This window comes from Heptranchias perlo, chromosome 16, assembly GCF_035084215.1.
Source record: "Heptranchias perlo isolate sHepPer1 chromosome 16, sHepPer1.hap1, whole genome shotgun sequence".
NCBI classification, from domain to species: Eukaryota; Metazoa; Chordata; class Chondrichthyes; order Hexanchiformes; family Hexanchidae; genus Heptranchias; species Heptranchias perlo.
In genome coordinates, this window is record NC_090340.1 from 45,648,381 (window position 1) to 45,668,320 (window position 19,940).

At 42.5% G+C, this 19,940-nt stretch overlaps 1 protein-coding gene across 2 annotated transcripts in view; it reads right to left on the bottom strand.

Annotated features, from left to right (window-relative positions):
* The window catches only part of nfat5b (nuclear factor of activated T cells 5b), a 158,809-nt gene extending 148,155 nt beyond the window's left edge, over positions 1-10,654 (bottom strand). For both annotated transcript variants that reach the window (XR_010965974.1, XM_067998070.1), the window contains exon 1: positions 10,228-10,654. Coding sequence is in view for 1 of the 2 variants with exons in the window: in XM_067998070.1 (XP_067854171.1) it covers positions 10,228-10,300 (73 nt within the window). In the remaining variant the exon portion in view is untranslated. The remainder of the gene's footprint in view (positions 1-10,227) is intronic.
* Positions 10,655-19,940: the final 9,286 nt, after the last annotated feature.

The window sequence follows — 19,940 nt, forward strand, 5'->3', positions numbered from 1 at the left end:
TAAGTTTGGAAATTACTTTACAACTGCAGAAGACAATTATTGTCAAGTACAGCTTATATTTAAAAACAAAATTGTGTATGTAGTTTATGGTGAATTTTGTACTTAAAGTGAGATACATTTAGTCCTGGGGAATTGGCAGATTCTGCCACTTTCTGTACCTAGTGTCAGCATTAAAATTGAACAAAGTTCCAGTTAGATGCAAGAAAACTGCAGTCTTACTACTAACAGGGCAAGGGATTCCTACAACTTGGAGGTTCACACAGATCTTGCTTCCGACAGCAAGAAAGTGCATCTTCCTTTTGGAGCACAATCTAACACCCTCAACAACAAGCATGTAGTCCAAGTGCACAAAGCACATCTGCCAGTCAAAGAAAGTAATGTATGGACTGTGCATGAAACTGAGGAAACACCATAAGATTATGGGGCCCCTTCCTATAGGCCAACCTTCCACCCACCCCAAGCTCCAGCCCCTGAGCTACCTGCTGAGGAGTCAAACATTACAGTGCACAATGCCTGCAAGGACCTGTTACTGTAACCTACGACTTCACTGCATCCCCATAAGCCTCCAGCACTCCCTAACCATGGATGACCTGGCCCCATCACTGAACATACCTCACCCTAATGTAAAGAACTATATAATGATATATGATCCTCAATGCATTTACCAGCAAGGACTGTGAAATATGTACTATAGTGTGTACTCTGTATGAAACCATGTCCTAAGAGCATGTATACTTCTTGCATAAAAACTAAAAACAAAAACTATGTGAACATATCAATATTGTTTATTAAAAAGCAAACATTATAAAAAGAATGCAATGAATGGATATCATGGAAAGTAGACAACTATTTATACACATCTTACAAAAATAGTCCTGGAAACCAGATACAAAATTGTGATCACTATGAGCAAAGTGGCAACTAGTCAAATCTCATACTGTAGCTATTTTTAAACATACAATATCAACACACTTGCTTAATCCTGTTCCCTAGCAACTAACCTTTCCCCTTTGTTACACATGTCTAGTAAATTTTCTCTCTCAAATTTCTGCTTCCAATATCATTTTCAACACCAGTGCATTGAAAGGAGCCATGTCACCACTCTGAAGGATAAAAATTGAAGTTATAAACTGAATTTCTCTAGAACAAAGTAATGCAATGTATGAAACACTATATCAAATTAAATAAATTCCAGTCAATCAAATTTCTAAAGTGGATATATGTCCAGACACAAACAGGCATCGCACTGGTTGCAACCAACAATTAATGATTTTATGCATCTATCAATATAAAATATTCTATAAGTGGAGTAACCATCAGACTCTCAAACAGAAGCTATTGTTAAATCCCAGTCTTCCAGAATGCTGTGAATTTCCCACACAATCATGTTTTCAATTGACCATAAAGAAGCTACCCAAGCCAACTTGCAGCACAGACCATTGTTGGCAGTTGGTCTGCAACTGGGCTATGAGGAAACAAGTTCCAATGACACTGCTGGCTGAAATGTTCTCAGTCCATTTTTTTTTATTCGTTCATGGGATGTGGACGTCGCTGGCGAGGCCAACATTTATTGCCCATCCCTAATTGCCCTTGAGAAGGTGTTGGTGAGCCGCCTTCTTGAACCGCTGCAGTCCGTGTGGTGAAGGTTCTCCCACAGTGCTGTTAGGAAGGGAGTTCCAGGATTTTGACCCAGCGACAATGAAGGAACGGTGATATATTTCCAAGTCAGGATGGTGTGTGACTTGGAGGGAAACGTGCAGGTGGTGGTGTTCCCATGTGCCTGCTGCCCTTGTCCTTCGAGGTTGTAGAGGTCGCGGGTTTGGGAGGTGCTGTCGAAGAAGCCTTGGCGAGTTGCTGCAGTGCATCCTGTGGATGGTGCACACTGCGGATGGTGCACACTGCAGCCACAGTGAGCCAGTGGTGAAGGGAGTGAATGTTTAGGGTGGTGGATGGGGTGTCAATCAAGCGGGCTGCTTTGACCTAGATAGTGTCGAGCTTCTTGAGTGTTGTTGGAGCTGCACTCATCCAGGCAAGTGGAGAGTATTCAATCACACCCCTCCTGACTTGTGCCTTGTAGATGGTGGAAAGGCTTTGGGGAGTCGGGAGATGAGTCACTCGCCACAGAATACCCAGCCTCTGACCTGCTCTTGTAGCCACAGTATTTATATGGCTGGTCCAGTTAAATTTCTGGTCAATGGTGACCCCAAGGATGTTGATGGTGGGGGATTCGGCGATGGTAATGCCACTGAATGTCAAGGGGAGGTGGTTAGACTCTCTCTTGTTGGAGATGGTCATTGCCTGGCACAAATGTTACTTGCCACTTATCAGCCCAAGCCTGGATGTTGTCCAGGTCTTGCTGCATGCGGGCACGGACTGCTTCATTATCTATGACATCATCATGGCATATCTAAGCATCACAATGTTTGGATATTATTACGCACAGTCATCCTAGCCATATAGCATTTTGCAACCCATACATGCACTCAACCTGTGCTGTAAAACAGCTTCAAACTCTGTGCTGTTTTTATCAATAGATTCTGCTCATCCATCTTTCATCCCAGATCATCCCATTCCAAAGACAAAATAAACTGGGACAATTTCTTCCGGTGGGAAATGGTGAATGATAAAAGTCTTCATGTTAACATACTGAGCTTTTCCTCAAAAAAAGATAGCATACATACATCCCAATAAATTGTCACTTGCAATGATTATGCCACAATTGCTGGATCTTCAATGTAAAAATTGTCAAGCATTAACTTTTGAATGTGCACTGGCCAATGTCCACAATGATTCCCATTAGTGGGGGTAAATGACCTAAAACAGAATAAGCACACTCCCACAAACTCCAAAGAACAAACAGGAATTTCAAGACTGTAAACTCATCACAGGGTTCCACTGACTGTAAACTACCATCTGAGCTCTTATGAGATTATTACCTTGCAATAACTCCTCGGTAGCCATTGTTTGCTACTTAACAGTTGAATTAAATATTTTCCCTGTATTTTTTTAAAAATTCGTTCATGGGATGTGGCCGTCGCTGTATTTACTTTTAATGGTTACAGAGCCTACAAAATACAGAATTGCACAGTCTAAGGCCTTGAAGTGATACTATACAGTTCCTGAAATTCACCTGACCAGTCACTTCTCACTGAACAGATAATGGTTATTAAAGTGTAGATTTTGTTTCTACATTTTAATTACTTGCACTACATTACAGCTTAGAAAAACTTTTTTTTTAAAAAACAAAGTGAGTGGTAAGGATCTGGAATGCACTGCCAGAGAAGTTGGTTGAGGCAGATTCAATCATGGCTTTCAAAAGGGAACTGGATAAGTACTTGAAAGAAAAATTTTTTGCAGGGCTACAGGAGGAGTGGGATTAGCTGGATTGCTCTTGCATAGACCCGGAACGGACTCAATGGGCTGAATGGCCTCCTTCCGTGCTGCAACCTTTCTATGATTCTTTCTAACTTTTGGAGCTGAAGAAAAATCCTGGTCTCAGATCAGCATCTCCCTCTGCAGAAAAATGCTCATCTCAGCTTAAATGTTTGAAATTTTTTTTTTTTTAAAAAGTCAAATTTTCAAAATATTTTAGCCTCTTCTGTACACATAGAATCATAGAAAATTTACAGCACAGAAAGTGGCCATTCGGCCCACCACGTCCGCACCGGCCGAAAATAAGCAACCCAGCCTAATCCCACTTTCCAGCACTTGGTCTGTAGCCTTGTAGTCACCAGGTACTTTTTAATAATGGGTTGAGGGTTTCTGCCTCTACCACCCTTTCAGGCAGTGAGTTCCAGAACCCCACCACCTTCTGGGTGAAATTTTTTTTCCCTCAGCTCCCCTCTAATCCTTCTACCAATCACTTTTAATCTATACCCCCGGTTATTGACCTCTCTGCTAAGAGAAATAGGTCCTTCCTATCCACTCTATCTAGGCCCCTCATAATTTTATACACCTCAATGAAATCACCTCGGAGCCTCCTCTGTTCCAAAGAGAACAACCCCTGCTTATCCAATCTTTCCTCATAGCTAAAAATTCTCCAGCCCTGGCAACATCCTTGTATAACTCCTCTGCACCTTCTCTAATGCAATTACATCCTTCCTGTAATGTGGTGACCAGCACTGTACACAGTACTCAAGCTGTGGCCCAACCAGTGTTTTACACAGTTCCAGCATAACTTCCCTGCCTCGGCTAATAAAGGAAAGCATTCCATATGCCTTTTTAACCACCTTATCTACCTGTCCTGCTACCTTTAGGGATCTGTGGACGTGCACTCCAAGGTCCCTCACTTCCTCCACCATTCAGTATCCTCCCATTTATTGTGTACTCCCTTGCCTTGTTTGCCCTCCCAAAATGCATTACCTCACTTCTCTGGATTGAATTCCATTTGCCACTTTTCTGTCCACTTGACCAGTCCACGGACATCTTCCTGCAGTCTACAGGGTTCCTCCTCACTATCATCTGCAAACTCCTTTATCATTAATACATATCACAAAAAGCAAGGGACCTAGTACCGAGCCCTGCGGAACCCCACTGGAAACAGCCTTCCAGTCACAAAAACACCCATCAACCATTACCCTTTGCTTCCTGCCACTGAGTCAATTTTGGAACCAACTTGCCACTCTCCCTTGGATCCCATGGGCTTGTACTTTTTTTGATCAGTCTGCCATGTGGGACCTTGTCAAAAGCCTTGCTAAAATCCATGTAGACTACATCAAATGCACTACCCTCATCGACCTTCCTTGTTACCTCCTCAAAAAATTCAATAAAGTTAGTCAGACATGACCTTCCCTTAGCCTAACATCTGTGGTGGGTAAAATTTTGGAGTCTATTATTAAGGAGACAGTAGCGGAACATTTGGATAAACATAATTTAATAGGACAAAGTCAGCATAGCTTTACGAAGGGGAAGTCATGTCTGACAAATTTGCTTGAGTTCTTTGAGGACATAACGTATAGGGTGGATAAAGGGGAACCAGTGGACGTAGTGTATTTAGACTTCCAGAAGGCATTCGACAAGGTGCCACATAAAAGATTATTGCTCAAGATAAAGAATCACTGGATTGGGGGTAATATTCTGGCATGGGTGGAGGATTGGTTATCTAACAGGAAGCAGAGAGTTGGGATAAATGGTTCATTCTCGGACTGTCAACCGGTAGCCAGTGGTGTTCTGCAGGGGTCGGTGCTGGGTCCCCAACTCTTTACGATCTATATTAACGATTTGGAGGAGGGGACCGAGTGTAACATATCAAAGTTTGCAGATGATACAAAGATGGGAGGGAAAGTAGAGAGTGAGGAGGACATAAAAAACCTACAAGGGGATTATAGACAGGCTGGGTGAGTGGGCAGAGATTTGGCAGATGCAATACAATATTGGAAAATGTGAGGTTATGCACTTTGGCAGGAAAAATCAGAGACCAAGTTATTATCTTAATGGCGAGAAACTGGAAAGTACTGCAATACAAAGGGATCTGGGGGTCCTTGTGCAAGAAAATCAAATAGTTAGTATGCAGGTGCAGCAGGTGATCAAGAAGGCCAACGGAATGTTGGCTTTTATTGCTAGGGGGATAGAATATAAAAACAGGGAGGTATTGCTGCAGTTATATAAGGTATTGGTGAGACCGCACCTAGAATACTGCATACAGTTTTGGTGTCCATACTTAAGAAAAGACATACTTGCTCTCGAGGCAGTACAAAGAAGGTTCACTCGGTTAATCCCGGGGATGAGGGGGTGGACATATGAGGAGAGGTTGAGTAGATTGGGACTCTACTCATTGGAGTTCAGAAGAATGAGAGGCGATCTTATTGAAACATACAAGATTGTGAAGGGGCTTGATCGGGTGGATGCGGTAAGGATATTCCCCAAGGATGGGTGAAACTAGAACTAGGGGGCATAATCTTAGAATAAGGGGCTGCTCTTTCAAAACTGAGATGAGGAGAAATTTCTTCACTCAGAGGGTAGTAGGTCTGTGGAATTTGCTGCCCCAGGAAGCTGTGGAAGCTACGGAAGCTACATCATTAAATAAATTTAAAACAGAAATAGACAGTTTCCTAGAAGTAAAGGGAATTAGGGGTTACGGGGAGCGGGCAGGAAATTGGACATGAATTTAGATTTGAGGTTAGGATCAGATCAGCCATGATCTTATTGAATGGCGGAGCAGGCTTGAGGGGCCGATTGGCCTACTCCTGCTCCTATTTCTTATGTTCTTATAAATCCATGCTGACTGTCCTTGATTACTCCATGCATTTTTAAGTGACGCTTCATCTTGTCCCTCAGAATTGATTCCAATAATTTGCCCATCGCCGAGGTTAGACTGACTGGCCTGTAATTATTCGGTCTATCCCTCGCTCCCTTTTTAAACAATGGTACAACGTTAGCAGTCCTTCAATACTCCAGCACCACGCCTGTATCCAGTGAGGACTGGAAAATGATGGTCAGAGCCTCCGCTATTTCCTCCCTTACTTCTTTTAACAGCCTGGGATACATTTCATCCGGCCCTGGTGATTTATCTATTTTCAAAGATGCTAATCCCCTTAATACTTCCTCTCTCACTAACTTTATCCCATCCAATATTTCACACTCCTCTTCAACTACAGTGTCTGCATCGTCCCTCTCTTTTGTGAAGACAGATGCAAAGTATTCATTAAGAACCATACCAACATCTTCCGCCTCCACACATAGGGCCTATTAGAGACCAAAAAGGTAACCTACCCTTTCCTTAGTTATCCTCTTGCTCTTAATGTATTTATAAAACATCTTTGGATTTTCCTTGATTTTATTTGCCAATATTTTTTCATGCCCTCTTTTTGCTTTCCTAATTTCCTTTTTAATTTCACCCCTGCACTTTTATACTCCTCTAGGCTTTCTGTAGTATTGAGTTCTCAGTGTCTGACATAAGCTTTCCTTTTCTGCCTTACCTTACCCTGTATGCTTCTTGACATCCAGGGGGCTCTAGATTTGGCAGCCCTACCCTTTTTCTTTGTGGGAACATGTTTACTCTGCACCCCTTCAATCTTTCCCTTGAATGCCTCCCACTGCTCTGACATTGACTTACCTTCAAGTAGCTGTTTCCAGTCCACTTTTGCCAAATCACTTCTTAGTTTAGTAAAATTGGCCTTGCCCCAATTGAGAACTTCAACTCCTGTTCTTTGTCCTTTTCCATAACTATGCTAAAACTAACTGAATTATGATCACTACCACCAAAATGCTTTCCCACTGATACTCCTTCCACCTGCCCAGCCTCACTTCCTAGAACTAAATCCAGAACTACCCCCTCTCTTGTTGGGCTTGCTACATACTGGCTAAAAAAGTTCTCCTAAATGCAATTTAAGAATTTTGCACACTCCAAACCCTTCACACTGTTTGTGTCCCAGTTAATATTAGCTCTTCTATCTCCTTCTGACTGTTTGGGGGTCTATAGTACACTCCCAGTAGTGTCACTGCCCCTTTTTTGTTCCTTAGCTCAACCCATATGGCCTCATTTGATGATCCTTCTAACATATCATCCCTCCTCACACCTGTAATTGTTTCTTTAACTAAAATTGCCACCCCCCCCCCTCCTTTATTATTCCCTTCTCTATCTTGTCTGAAAATCCTGTAACCAGGAACGTTAAGCTGCCATTCCTGCCCCTCTTTAAGCCATGTTTCTGTAATAGCTAATAGATCATACTGCCACGTGTCTGTGCCCTCAGCTCATCTGCCTTATTCACTATACTCCTTGCATTGAGGTATATACACCTTTAAGCACTGCCAAACTCCCTTGTTGTTTATTTTCCAACTTTTGTTTCCTCTGTCTTCCTAAGTCACTTCCTAATTTTCTGCCTTCTATCTCCTGTTTTGATTCTGTCCCACCTGATTCTACACTCAGGTTCCCATTCCCCTTCCCAGCTCATTTAAACCCTCCCCAACAGCACCAGCAAACCTCCCCACAAGGATATTGGTCCCAGCCCTGTTGAGGTGCAACCCATCCAGCTTGTACAGGTCCCACCTCCCCCAGAACCGGTCCCAATGCCCCAGGAATCTAAAGCCCTCCCTCCAGCCATGCATTCTTATTAATATGTACATTTTTATAAATACATTCATGTCCAAAACCCAGGTGGCACATGGAATAAAAGGATTAGAGTTGACAGGAATGATAGCTGCCATATTTTTTCAGCATGCAGGTGGACCAAAACTGAATTAAAACAATACCTGAACAGATTTTCAGGTTGCTGGTTGTTAAAGAAGTTATTTTCAACTCAAGAAGTTTCTGATAATTTTGCACATGAACAGCACAAACTGGCTTACCGTATTGCTGAAACCTATAACTGGGAATTAATCACTTTTAACTAAGAACATGACCAAATAGTTTCTCGCTTACTTTTTCAAGCAAGCTTCTTACTGACAAGATCTATGGTAAGCTGCACAACAGCGTGATCACTTGTGACAACTAAGCTGCTTACCAATTACATTACTGCCAGGGCACCAATACTAAAAGAACAAAGGTTCTTTTAAAAGAGATAATAATCATCACCACTATTTAGTGTTTCCTCATAGTTTTCCTCAAAGAATTATTTGGAGGTTGAAACTTCCCATTTTAAAAAAGACTATGTAAGCTCCTTTGATAGCTCTATTGGTAAAGGCAGTACGTAACAGAGGTACACAAACCAGAAGGTTACAAGTCTGAGTCCCAATCTGTGCTGAGTTAGCTGTTGTGCCCATAGTGCAATCCTGCTCACTACAATTGGCTTTCACATTCTTCGGTTAGTAAGGGAAAAAAAAAATTAAGCCAGGCTGCCCACTCGTTGCTATTTAGTGGCCCCCTGCTGAAAAGTGCATGTGTTGACTTCAGATGAGGACAGGATCATGCTCCACTACAATGACGCCACAGTCAAATAGCTGAATGCTTACTTTCTAGATTCATACAAGATGAATAACCACTTCGTTGAGGTATTTAAGTTCTCATGGAATCATGTCCTAACAAGAGTCAATGTATTCAAAAGGAATTAAGAAAAAGGGAACAAACAAGCAAAAAAAAAAGCCCTTTCTTACTCTCCCACACAATCACCTGTTGAGGACAGACAAGCAACCTGTTCCAAGTCCTCCAACAATACCACTCTGTAACCAGATACTAGGAAACGTGTGACAGTAATTCAAAATAGTCTTCATCAGATTTTCTTTTCCTTCAAGGAAGCACCTGGCCTCACATCACACTTTCCCACAGCAGTTCTAATCAGGGTCTCAGGATTCAGAATGAGTAAGAATCCACAAGCCCAAATCAGCATTAAACATATAACAAAACCTTACAAGTGCAGAGTTGTCACTTACATCACTGTAACTCATTTAAAAATGTTCTCACAATTTAAAGTATAGGGCCCTCTACTTATTACAGTAATATTGCAAAATACACTTCCTATGTTTGAAGTGGTGATATTTTGAAAAGGTTCTTACAAAAGTGCAATTAAACACCTAAAAATTTCAGGATCACCCATCATCACCTTACAGACTTACAAAGGGTCGACACCTGAAACTTTAATTTATCGGTTCGCTCCACAGATGCTAACTGCCTACTGAGCGTTTCCAGCATTTGCTATTTTTGTATCACAGTCCAGTAGTAACACTACTATCGACTAAAAATCATACTTAATTCTCCCAAGCCTATATGAAGCAGCAGTAGCAGTTGCAGATAACATTATTTAAGTTTATACTCAAGATAAAAGTTTGACCCAGTAGAATCATAGTTTCCAAATACAACCACAGAATTTTGTAGCTCTGGGTTAGTTCCTCAATAAACATAACCCTTGTCAACCCAACTTCCTTTTTAAATACCAAGTCCACCTACCAACGTTGCGTATAGTGGTAGAACAGCCTTCCAATGTGTCATGGGCTAAAGCCCCACTCCCTGACAGGTGGATGGAAACGTCAATCAAACATTTCCCTATCAAGTTAGGTTGACCGGAGAAGGGAACTATTCAATCCAAACAGAAATTAATGATTTTTTTCTCTCTATGACAAGATTTTTAAAACAAATACCACACAGTTGACGCGAGTATTCGCACACTAACTTAAAGATGCTAGAAATGATATACGTATTAAATCTAAACGTAGTTCCCGTACACTGTAAATTATTTCTCAGTCACGGCCTACAGTTAGGTGGGAAAACCTTGAAAATTAACTCAGATAACGTAATGTTTGAATTTACTACTGAACACAAAAAGTGATTGAAAAGGCGATTAAACGTCTCCTTACCTTTGGAATACAAACTCTTCGGCGAATTAAGGTCCAAATCCGCGCTGAGAAGCGAGATGAAATCAGAGGGCATCACCTGGAAGGGGGAGGAAGAGTCGGGACCCCTCCAGCGGAATTGCTTTTTTTTCTCTCTATTATTTTTAATTCCGGTTTAAGTTAAAATCTTGCCTCGTTCAGATCCCACCTTCTCTCAAGGAAAAAAAAAGAAATAAAAAAATAAAAGCCACGCGCGCGAGCGAGCGAGCGAATGAAGTGCGTGTTTCTAGCTAAAATGTGTGCATTTGGTCTCCAATGAAGTGGAAGTACAGTGTGTTTGTATGTACTATGTGTGTGCGTGGCCCTATATGTATGTATGTATGTATGTGCTTGTGTGTATCTCCATACAAGTGCTGGCGGATCGCTAGCTCCGCTCCGCTTTACCAGTTACTCAAACACACATTCGCTCTGTTCCGCTACGGCCCGCCCCCCGAAAAAAAAACCGTCATTGTTGGCGCTTGTCAACCAGACCGCGCATGTGTGCGCGCGCTCTTGAACCGATTGAACCCTGCTCCAAGAGAACTGGACGTTGCGTACGCAGCAGCAATCGGCTGGAGCGGTTAGGTTATCACGTAGTGATAAAAACAAGGTTATCACACTTCGAACCGGATGGTTGGAGCTGATTTTTTTTTAATCTTTATTTTGAATAGTTGAATTCCGATAGTTATTTTGATTGTGATTAATTGTGCTGTGACCAGAGTGTTTCTGTTAAACGTACAGTTTAGAATCCATTTATGTGTTTGAGATATAAAAATGTCAAGTTTCTACCTAATTTGTTTTATTTTATCCCTTAACCTCCTTCTGAAGGACCTCACTGTGGCCATATTCATGTGTGTGAGCCGTGACAGCGAGTGTTGGCAGGCGGACAACCTCTTTCAGCTTCCACACGGCGAACTTCCAGCAGACAATCTAATACAGTGGGGACCCTGTCTCATTTTCCTTTTCCGAAACCAAGGGTGGCTAATTTCAGTGCCTGTCGCTGCTCCAGCTAAATTTAGCTAATTCAACACTGTTCAGAAATCAAATCTGGGAGCTTTCTAATCCGTATGGCTCTGATTGTGTTTTTATTTCTGCGCTACTTGGAGAGCTTTCATTTGTCGTCTAACTCAATTACTAGTTTTTTCACCTTTACCCTCCTTTTCTCCCTCTGCTGAAAAGTGGTAACTCGGCCCTCCAGTACCTCCCTCAACTGGCCCTTTTTCATGTCTAATGAGTGTCAAAAGACACCAAGGTCAACCTGTCCACAATTAATGTCAACAGATGACCATTTTTCAGCAGTGATCAATGGCGAATCATCAAGAGCCCCAGTTGATTTTACCTCTGATACCAAATGTAGCACAACTGCTGGACCGGATGAAATAGTTGACTCATAGGGCAAAGATCAAAACTAGAACCCTCACAGTTGTCATGATTCAGTGCCACACTACCATATTTATCCACTGAATCGTCCCAAAAGCAGTTTATTATTATGCATATTTTGAGACAAGCATGTCAATGGTATAACTATATCACAGATTGGAGATCGTAGCCAACAATTTTTTATTTTCATGACATACAAATCGTGCAGTTTACATTCCTTTCGTAATATCTGTAGGGGAACTAAATAGCTATGATGGTGTTTTCTGTTTAAAAGGAAAATAGAAAGTTGCAATTATAAAGTGCCTTATCACATCTCAGAAATATCCTGAAGTGCTTTGCACAGTGAAGTGCAGTGACTGTTGTTATGTAGGAAAACAGATAGCCATTTTGCATTCTGCAGTATCCTACAAACAACAAGAGGCAAAAGAACATTTCATTTTTTTTGCTGGAGTGTTGGCCAGGATACTAGAAAAACTTCCCACTCTTTTTCAAATGATTCCAGGATGCACGATAACACGCATGTAAGATCTTGCTTTAACATCTCATGCAAAGGATGGCACCTTCAACAATACAGTACGCTGTCAGTACTGCACTGGAGTATCAATCTAGACTATCTGCTTTAATTCTGGAGGAGGGTTTGAATTTTCTGATTCAGATGAGAGTATTTTGAACGGATCCAAGCTGACACTGAAGTCAGATGGTATCAGTTTAAACCCCACCCTGGACTTGAATACATAATATGAAATCAAAATATTGTTGTAAATAATCTAATAATTCCTTTAAATTTTTAAGCAATATCGTTTTCCAGACAGCAATAGTGATTTAGCAAAAATGTGTTTTAAAATAGCTGTTAAATTACCGTTATCCTTTTAGCACAGCTGAAACATTATGGGCAGAATTTTAACCCCCGAGAGGGGCAGGGGTGAATTAAATTCGTAAAAAGGTGAAACCCGACCTCAACCCACCATGAACACAACCTACTTCCAATTTAAACGAGGCGGGCGAGTAACCTGCTCTCGAGAGGCGGGTCAGTAATTTAGTTATGTTAACGAGGCTGCGTGATTCAGATTTTAGCAGCCTTTTAGATTTAACAGCTGCGGGCCGGGTTTCCCAGGGCTCAGGAAACACGGCAGCGGAGGGGAGGTGATATTGGCCGGATCCAGCAGGTAAGTGCTTTTTATAGCACTGCTTGTGAGCCAGAAGGAGCAGAAGCAGGGTGCTTTCCCCCGGCCCCTCAAGCTAACATGCAGTGATCAGCCTTCCCCGCCCCCCCGCGATACATTGAACCCCTACCCCGCAATCGGGCGACCCTCCCCTGCGATCTCCAGACTGCAAACATTCCCCCCCCCCGACAACACACAATCTCCAGGCCGACCAGCAATCTCTTCCCCCACCCCCCCCCCTCCTCTCCAGTCCCCAGCTGTGGCCTTGTGCCACAGACCTTCCCGTCTGACAGCCAGCAAGCCTCTCAATCTGTCTGCCTGCCGGGAAATGGGGAAAAAAAATTCAAGTGAGGTCCTGTCGTTAAATTCGCATTCCCCGCACTTCCGGGTTTCCCGACCACTACAAATCCCCCCTCCCTCCCCGCCTCCTTGTAAATATTGGGGTCTGTGTGTTTACTGCATCATGGGAATTGACAAATACTTGAGATACAGAAATGCTTCTATTTTCTGGACATGTGACAAACATAACTTTCTCTCGCGATCTAGTGCTTGCAGTTTTATCTTATACTACATATGTATGTTCTTAAACATATTACTACATATGCTTCACATAAACCTGTTGTAACATTTTTCCCAAAGACAACCTCCACTGTTGTATATCGTGGTTCAAGTAAACAACAAGGATCAGGAAATAATATTTGTTTATTGAAATATAGGCCATTCACGACCTAAGGATGTCCTAAGCCACTTTACAGCCAGTGAAATTCTTTTTGAGATGAAGTCACTGTTGGAATGTAGAAAACAGGCAGCCGATTTGCACACAGCAAGATCACACAAACAGCAATGAGACAATGACTAGATAATCTGTTTTAGGTGTTGATTGAGGGATATATGTTGGCCAGGGCACTGGGAGAATTCTCCTGCTCCTCTTCAAATAATACCATGGGATATTTTATGTCCACCTGAGAGAGGGCCCTCGGTTTAACATCTCATCCGAAAGACGGTACCTCTAACAATGCAGTCCCTCGGTATTGCACTGAAGTGCCAGCCTAGATTATGTGCTCAAGTCTCTAGAGTGGAGCTTCAACCCACGACTTTCTGACTCGGAGGCGAGAGTGCTACCACTGAGCCAAGGCTGACACCTTGACATTAGTGCTGATAATGCAATCTTAACATCGGGCACCATGTCTTACGTTATAGTGTACTGAAGCCTGAGGCCTGCTCAGCATCATGTACGCATGGCACATTACAACCTTACCAGGAACTGCCTGTGGTGATGAGGGCTTACTTGCCAGTCATGCACTAGACTCAGTCAGGGTTTAAAAAATACATAACTGGGGCTAGGCCCTATATGCAACCAGCATACCTAAACAGCATTTCAGATGCTCACCACCTGTGTAAAACAAATGAAGGGAGGCCCCTTTCCTCGTTCTGGATCTTTTCTCTTTGTCACGTTCAGGAGTCTTGGCCATTTTTCCACTGAAGGAACTTGGACATGAGCTCTTTTAAAATGCATTTTGAGCAAAAGCTTACCTAAAAGGTGTTAACTTCTCAAGACAGCTCCATGTTGAGTTGTGCATCCATAGGCAGATGAGAGATGGGGAGTTGATTTTTTTACAGAGACCAAATAATGAGCAATTTGCAAATTTGTCTGGCCATTCAGAAAGACACCTAGCCCCTTGGTGTTGAAGAATTCTTTTGATCTCTCTGGGTTGGGGCGAGAGGATTTTTAAATATCAGAACATAGAGGCCAATAAGTCAGTCAAGGAGCAGAAAGCTGTGCAGGGGAAAGACCTCTGTCCTGAGCAGTAGGGTGTAGAGAAATTGTTCTTTTACTTTAATTAAGACAACCTATTGGAGTGGGCTAGCCCTCGCATGTTCTTTATGTTTGTAACACTACACATACAGAAGTTGCACCATTTGTACCAAGTGACTCATATCAATCTCATTACCCTGTAAGTTTTACCTACTGTGGAATAAAGCAGTTTGTGTTTTGAACCAGACATCGGCTCACCCAGTATTAACTTGTTTTGCCTTCAGAGAGATTGAAGGGAGTATAGGTGCATAAAACACAGAGTTCCGGTCCAGCTCACAGGTAATTTCATTGTTACACTCCTGGGACCTGCTACCATACAATTATAAGGAATCTTACAACACCAGGTTATAGTCCAACAAATTTATTTTAAAATAAATTTGTTGGACTATAACCTGGTGTTGTAAGATTCCTTACATTTGTCCACCCCAGTCCATCACCGGCATCTCCACATCACCATACAATTAGATACAGGACAATGGGAACCAACTTTCATAAAAAGTAGGCACGCAGGCAACTTAAGGGAGCAACTGACATCACTGAACACGAGGAGGTATTGTGACATTCTTAAAGTAGCCTGATTTGTTGGACATGCTGTGAGTACCAGCTGTGTATTATTCTACCTGTTTTCTTTGCTGTCCAGCTGTTTTGCTACTTTGCTGTTATGTCACAAATAAACCTACTGTCAGCTCCTTAAAGCTGCACTCCACATGATAGCTTTTTAAAATTCATTCTTGGGATGTGGACATCACTGGAAAGGCCAGTGTTTATTGCCCATCCCTCGTTGCTGAGATGGTGGTGGCCCTCTTGAATTGCTACAATCCATATGGTGAAGGTGCTGTTAGGTAGAGAGTTCCAGGATTTTCATAGAATCATAGAAAATAGGAGCAAGAGTAGGCCATTCGGCCCATTGGGCCTGCTCCGCCATTCAAAATGATCATGGCTGATTGTCTAACTCAGTACCCTGTTCCCGCTTTTTCCCCATATCCCTTGATCCCTTTAGCATTAAGAAATATATCTATTTCCTTCTTGAATATATTTAATGACTTGGCCTCCACTGCCTTCTGTGGTAGAGAATTCCACAGGTTCACTACCCTTTGAGTGAAGAAATTTCTCCTCATCTCGGTTCTAAATGGCATACCCCATATCTTGAGACTGTGACCCCGGTTATGGATTCCCCATCCATCGGGAACATCCTCCCTGCATCTAGTCTGTCTAGTCCTGTTAGAATTTTATATGTTTCGATGAGATCACCTCTCATTCTTCTAAACTCTAGTGAATATAGGCCTAGTCGACCCAATCTCTCCTCGTACGTCAGTCCTGCCATCCCAGGAATCAGACTGGTGAACCTTTGTTGCACTCCCTCCATGGCAAGGACATCCTTCCTCAGATAAGGAGACCAAAACTGCACACAATACTCCAGATGTGGTCTCACCAAGGCCCTGTACAACTGCAGTAAGACATCCCTGTTCCTGTACTCAAATCCTCTAGCAATGAAGGCCAACATATCATTCGCCTTCCTAACTGCTTGCTGCACCTGAATGCTCGCTTTCAGCGACTGGTGTACAAGGACACCAGGTCTCGTTGCACTTCCCCCTTTCCCAATCTATCACCATTCAGATAATAATCTGTCTTTCTGTTTGTACAACCAAAGTGGATAACCTCACATTTATCCACGTTATACTGCATCTGCCATGTTCTTGCCCACTCACCTAACTTGTGTAAATCACATTGGAGCCTCTTTGCATCCTCCTCACAGCTCACATTCCACCCCAGTTTTGTGTCATCTGCAAACTTGGAAATGTTAGCATTCAGTTCCCTCTTCCAAATCATTGAGATATATTGTGAATAGCTGGGGCCCCAGCACTGATCCCTGTGGTACCCCACTAGTCACTGCCTGCCACCCGGAAAAAGACCCGTTTATTCCTACTTTCTGTTTCCTGTCTGTCAACCAATTCTCAATCCATGCCAGGATATTCCCCCCAATCCCATGTGCTTTAATTTTGCACACTAACCTCTTGTGTGGGACCTTATCAAAAGCCTTCTGAAAATCCAAGTACACCACATCCACTGGTTCTCCCCTATCTATTCTACTAGTTACCTCCTCAAAAAACTCCAGTAGATTTGTTAAGCATGATTTCCCTTTCATAAACCCATGCTGACTTTGTCCAATCCCGTTAATGCCTTCCAAGTGTTCTGTTATCACATCCTTTATAATAGACTCTAGCATTTTCCCCACTACTGATGTTAGGCTAACTGGTCTGTAATTCCCTGTTTTTTCTCTCCCTCCTTTTTTAAATAGTGGGGTTACATTTGCCACCTTCCAATCTGTAGGAACTGTTCCAGAGTCTATAGAATTTTGGAAGATGACCACCAATGCATCCACTATTTCCAGGGCCACTTCCTTTAGAACTCTGAGATGTAGATTATCAGGCCCTGGGGATTTGTCAGCCTTTAGCCTCATTAATTTCCCTAGCACAATTTTTTTACGAATGCTGATTTCCTTCAGTTCCTCCCTGGATTTTGATCCAGCGACGATGAAGTAACGGTAATATATGTCCAAATCAGTATGGTGTGTGACTAGGAGGTGGTAATATTCCCACTTGTTCTTCTAGGTAGTTGGGGTTGCGGGTTTCAGAGAGGCTGCCAAAGACACCTTGGCAAGTTGCTGCAGTGCATTCTATAGACAGTGCACACTGCAGCCACTTGCCAAGTTGCCAGTGGTGAACATTTAGACCAGTGGATGAGGTGACATTCAAGCAGACTTCTTAAGTGTTGTTGCGGCTGCACCCATCCAAGCAAGTGGAGAGTATTCCATCACACCCCTAATTTGTGCCTTGTGGAGAGACTTTGGGGGGTCAGAAGGTGGGCCAATCTCCAATGAATATCCAGCCTTTGTCTTGCTCTAGTAGCCACCGTATTTATGTACCTGATCCAGTTGAGTTTCTGGTCAATGATGACCCCAGGATGCTGATGATGGAGGACTCGGGAATGGTAATGCCGTTAAAGGTCAGAGGGTGTTTGCTCGGCTCTCTCTTGCCTAGCACTTGTGAGGTGCGAATGTTACTTACACTTATCAGCCCAAACCTGGATGTTGTCCAGGTATTGCTGCATGCAGCATGAAGTGCTTCATTACCTGAGGAATTATGAATATAGTTGAACACTGTGCAATAATCAACGAACAGCCCCACTTCTGACCTTATGATGTGTAATTTAGTGGGATTGCCCTCACTTCATTCCACTCTTACCTGTCCGATTATAACTACAGTATCTCCAGCAACAGCTTTTCTTCCCACCCCTGCACAATTAGCTCCAGAGTTCCCCAAGTATCGACGTTGCTCCTTGGCAACATCATTCACAGACATGGGGTCAGCTCCCACATGAATGTTGATAACACCTCTCTCAACTCCTCCACTTATTAGACTGCTTGTCGGACATCCAGTCTTGGATGAGCTACACTTCCTAAATAATGGGATAACCAAAGCCATCATTTTCACCCCCCCCCCCCCACCACTTTGTACCCTTGTCACCAATTCAATCCACCTCCCTGGCCACTGTCTCAGACTGAAACAGACTGTTTTCAACCTCAGTGACCTATTCAACCCCGAACTGAACTTCCTAACCCACATTCTCTCCATCTCAATTACCGCCTACTTCCACCTCCATAACATTGCCCATCTCCACCCCTACATCAGCCCATCTGCTGCTAAAACCCTCATCCATACCTTTTGCACATCCTGATTCAACTATTCCAATGCTTTCCTCCCTCTCAGCCTCCCATCTTCCACCCTCTGTAAACTTCAGTTCATCCAAATTCTGCTGCCTGTATCCTATCCTGCACTGTCCCGCTCACCCATCACTCCTGTCCTGGCTGATCTACATTGGCTCCCATGCCTAGTGCCTAAAATTTTAAATGTCACCCTTGTGCTTAAATCCCTTTATGGCCTCGCCCCTCCCAATCTCTGTAACCTTCTCCATCCCTAAAACACCCCACAAAACTCTCTATTCCTCTGACCCTGGCTGTTTGTGCATCTAGGCTCCACATTCTGAAATTCCCTCTCTAAACCTCTCTGCCTCTCTACTTCTCTCTCCTTAAGAACCTCATTAATAGTCATCTCTTTCACCAAGCTTTTGGTCACCCCTCTAAATTCTCCTTCTTTGACTCAGTGTCCATTTTTTAAAATTACACCTCTGAAGTGCCTTGGGCTGTTTTTCTACATTAAAGGTACTATATGGATGAAAATTGTTGTTTAACCTGCCACCTTATCTATAATATTTTGACAAAGTAATATGATATGTATCAAAAACATATATTTTGCAACCATATAAAGAATTATGATGAATTATGTGTTGAACTGCATTTAGCATCTCTTAATGTATGTGTAGATATTTTTAACAACCTTTATCATTTCACTCCTGTAAACCCCTATGAAGCAAATCTCCATTGGCATTCTACGAAGAAATAGAGCCTTGGCTACCAAGACGAGCAATCTATAAGTAATGCAAGTACCTGAAAGAAAGGGTAAAAATATTCATTTCAGTATGTCAAATCTAATGTTATGTTGCCTTAGGGGGAAATTTTTAGTGTGATAATGTTACTGTCCACTTAGTAATTTTAGCCATGACAGTGTTTTTTGTGCTATTACTGCCAGAGTGCATTAGCTGACTAGGATTTAACATGTTGGTTATGGATTACTGCACACAGACTAAGAAAACATATTGAGCCATCCCTTTTAATGACAGAAATGTTATTAACTTTATGGGCAATTATTTCCCAGGCATTTCAACATCCTTCACTTGCAGGCATACGCTTACTGTACCTATTACTGCCTCGTTTTATAAGTTAGTTGACAAAACTTTGTAGGTCATACCGACTGTTATCTTGTTTCTTTAGTTGGAGTCACCATTTTTCGATACTTACCAACAGAGAATTATAAAACAGCTTATTTCAAAGGACAAGTAGCTCATTTTAGTTGATAAGAGGCTAAAGTTACATAATTTCAAACAGGTTTACCATTGATGACCGAACTTTTCCATTTTCTATTTATGGCACTCCGCACCAGCATCACGTACTCGAAGCTCAGATATAATGTGGCTAGAAATAAAATAAAGCTCCTTGTAGTCTGCTGGAAAATTATGTCCCACCGCAGAAGAGCACCCCTTACGAGACCTATATGGCACTTTTCCCTTTCCCACACCAGCCATCCAGTGGTTTCTCTCAGTGAGATTGCTAATTAGTGTGAAAATAAGATCAGTTTTGTGCTCTGGGCCCATGCCCACTAGGAACAGGATTGAGACTACCCAAACTACTTCTTCACATAGGACCCATATAGCCAGCAGAC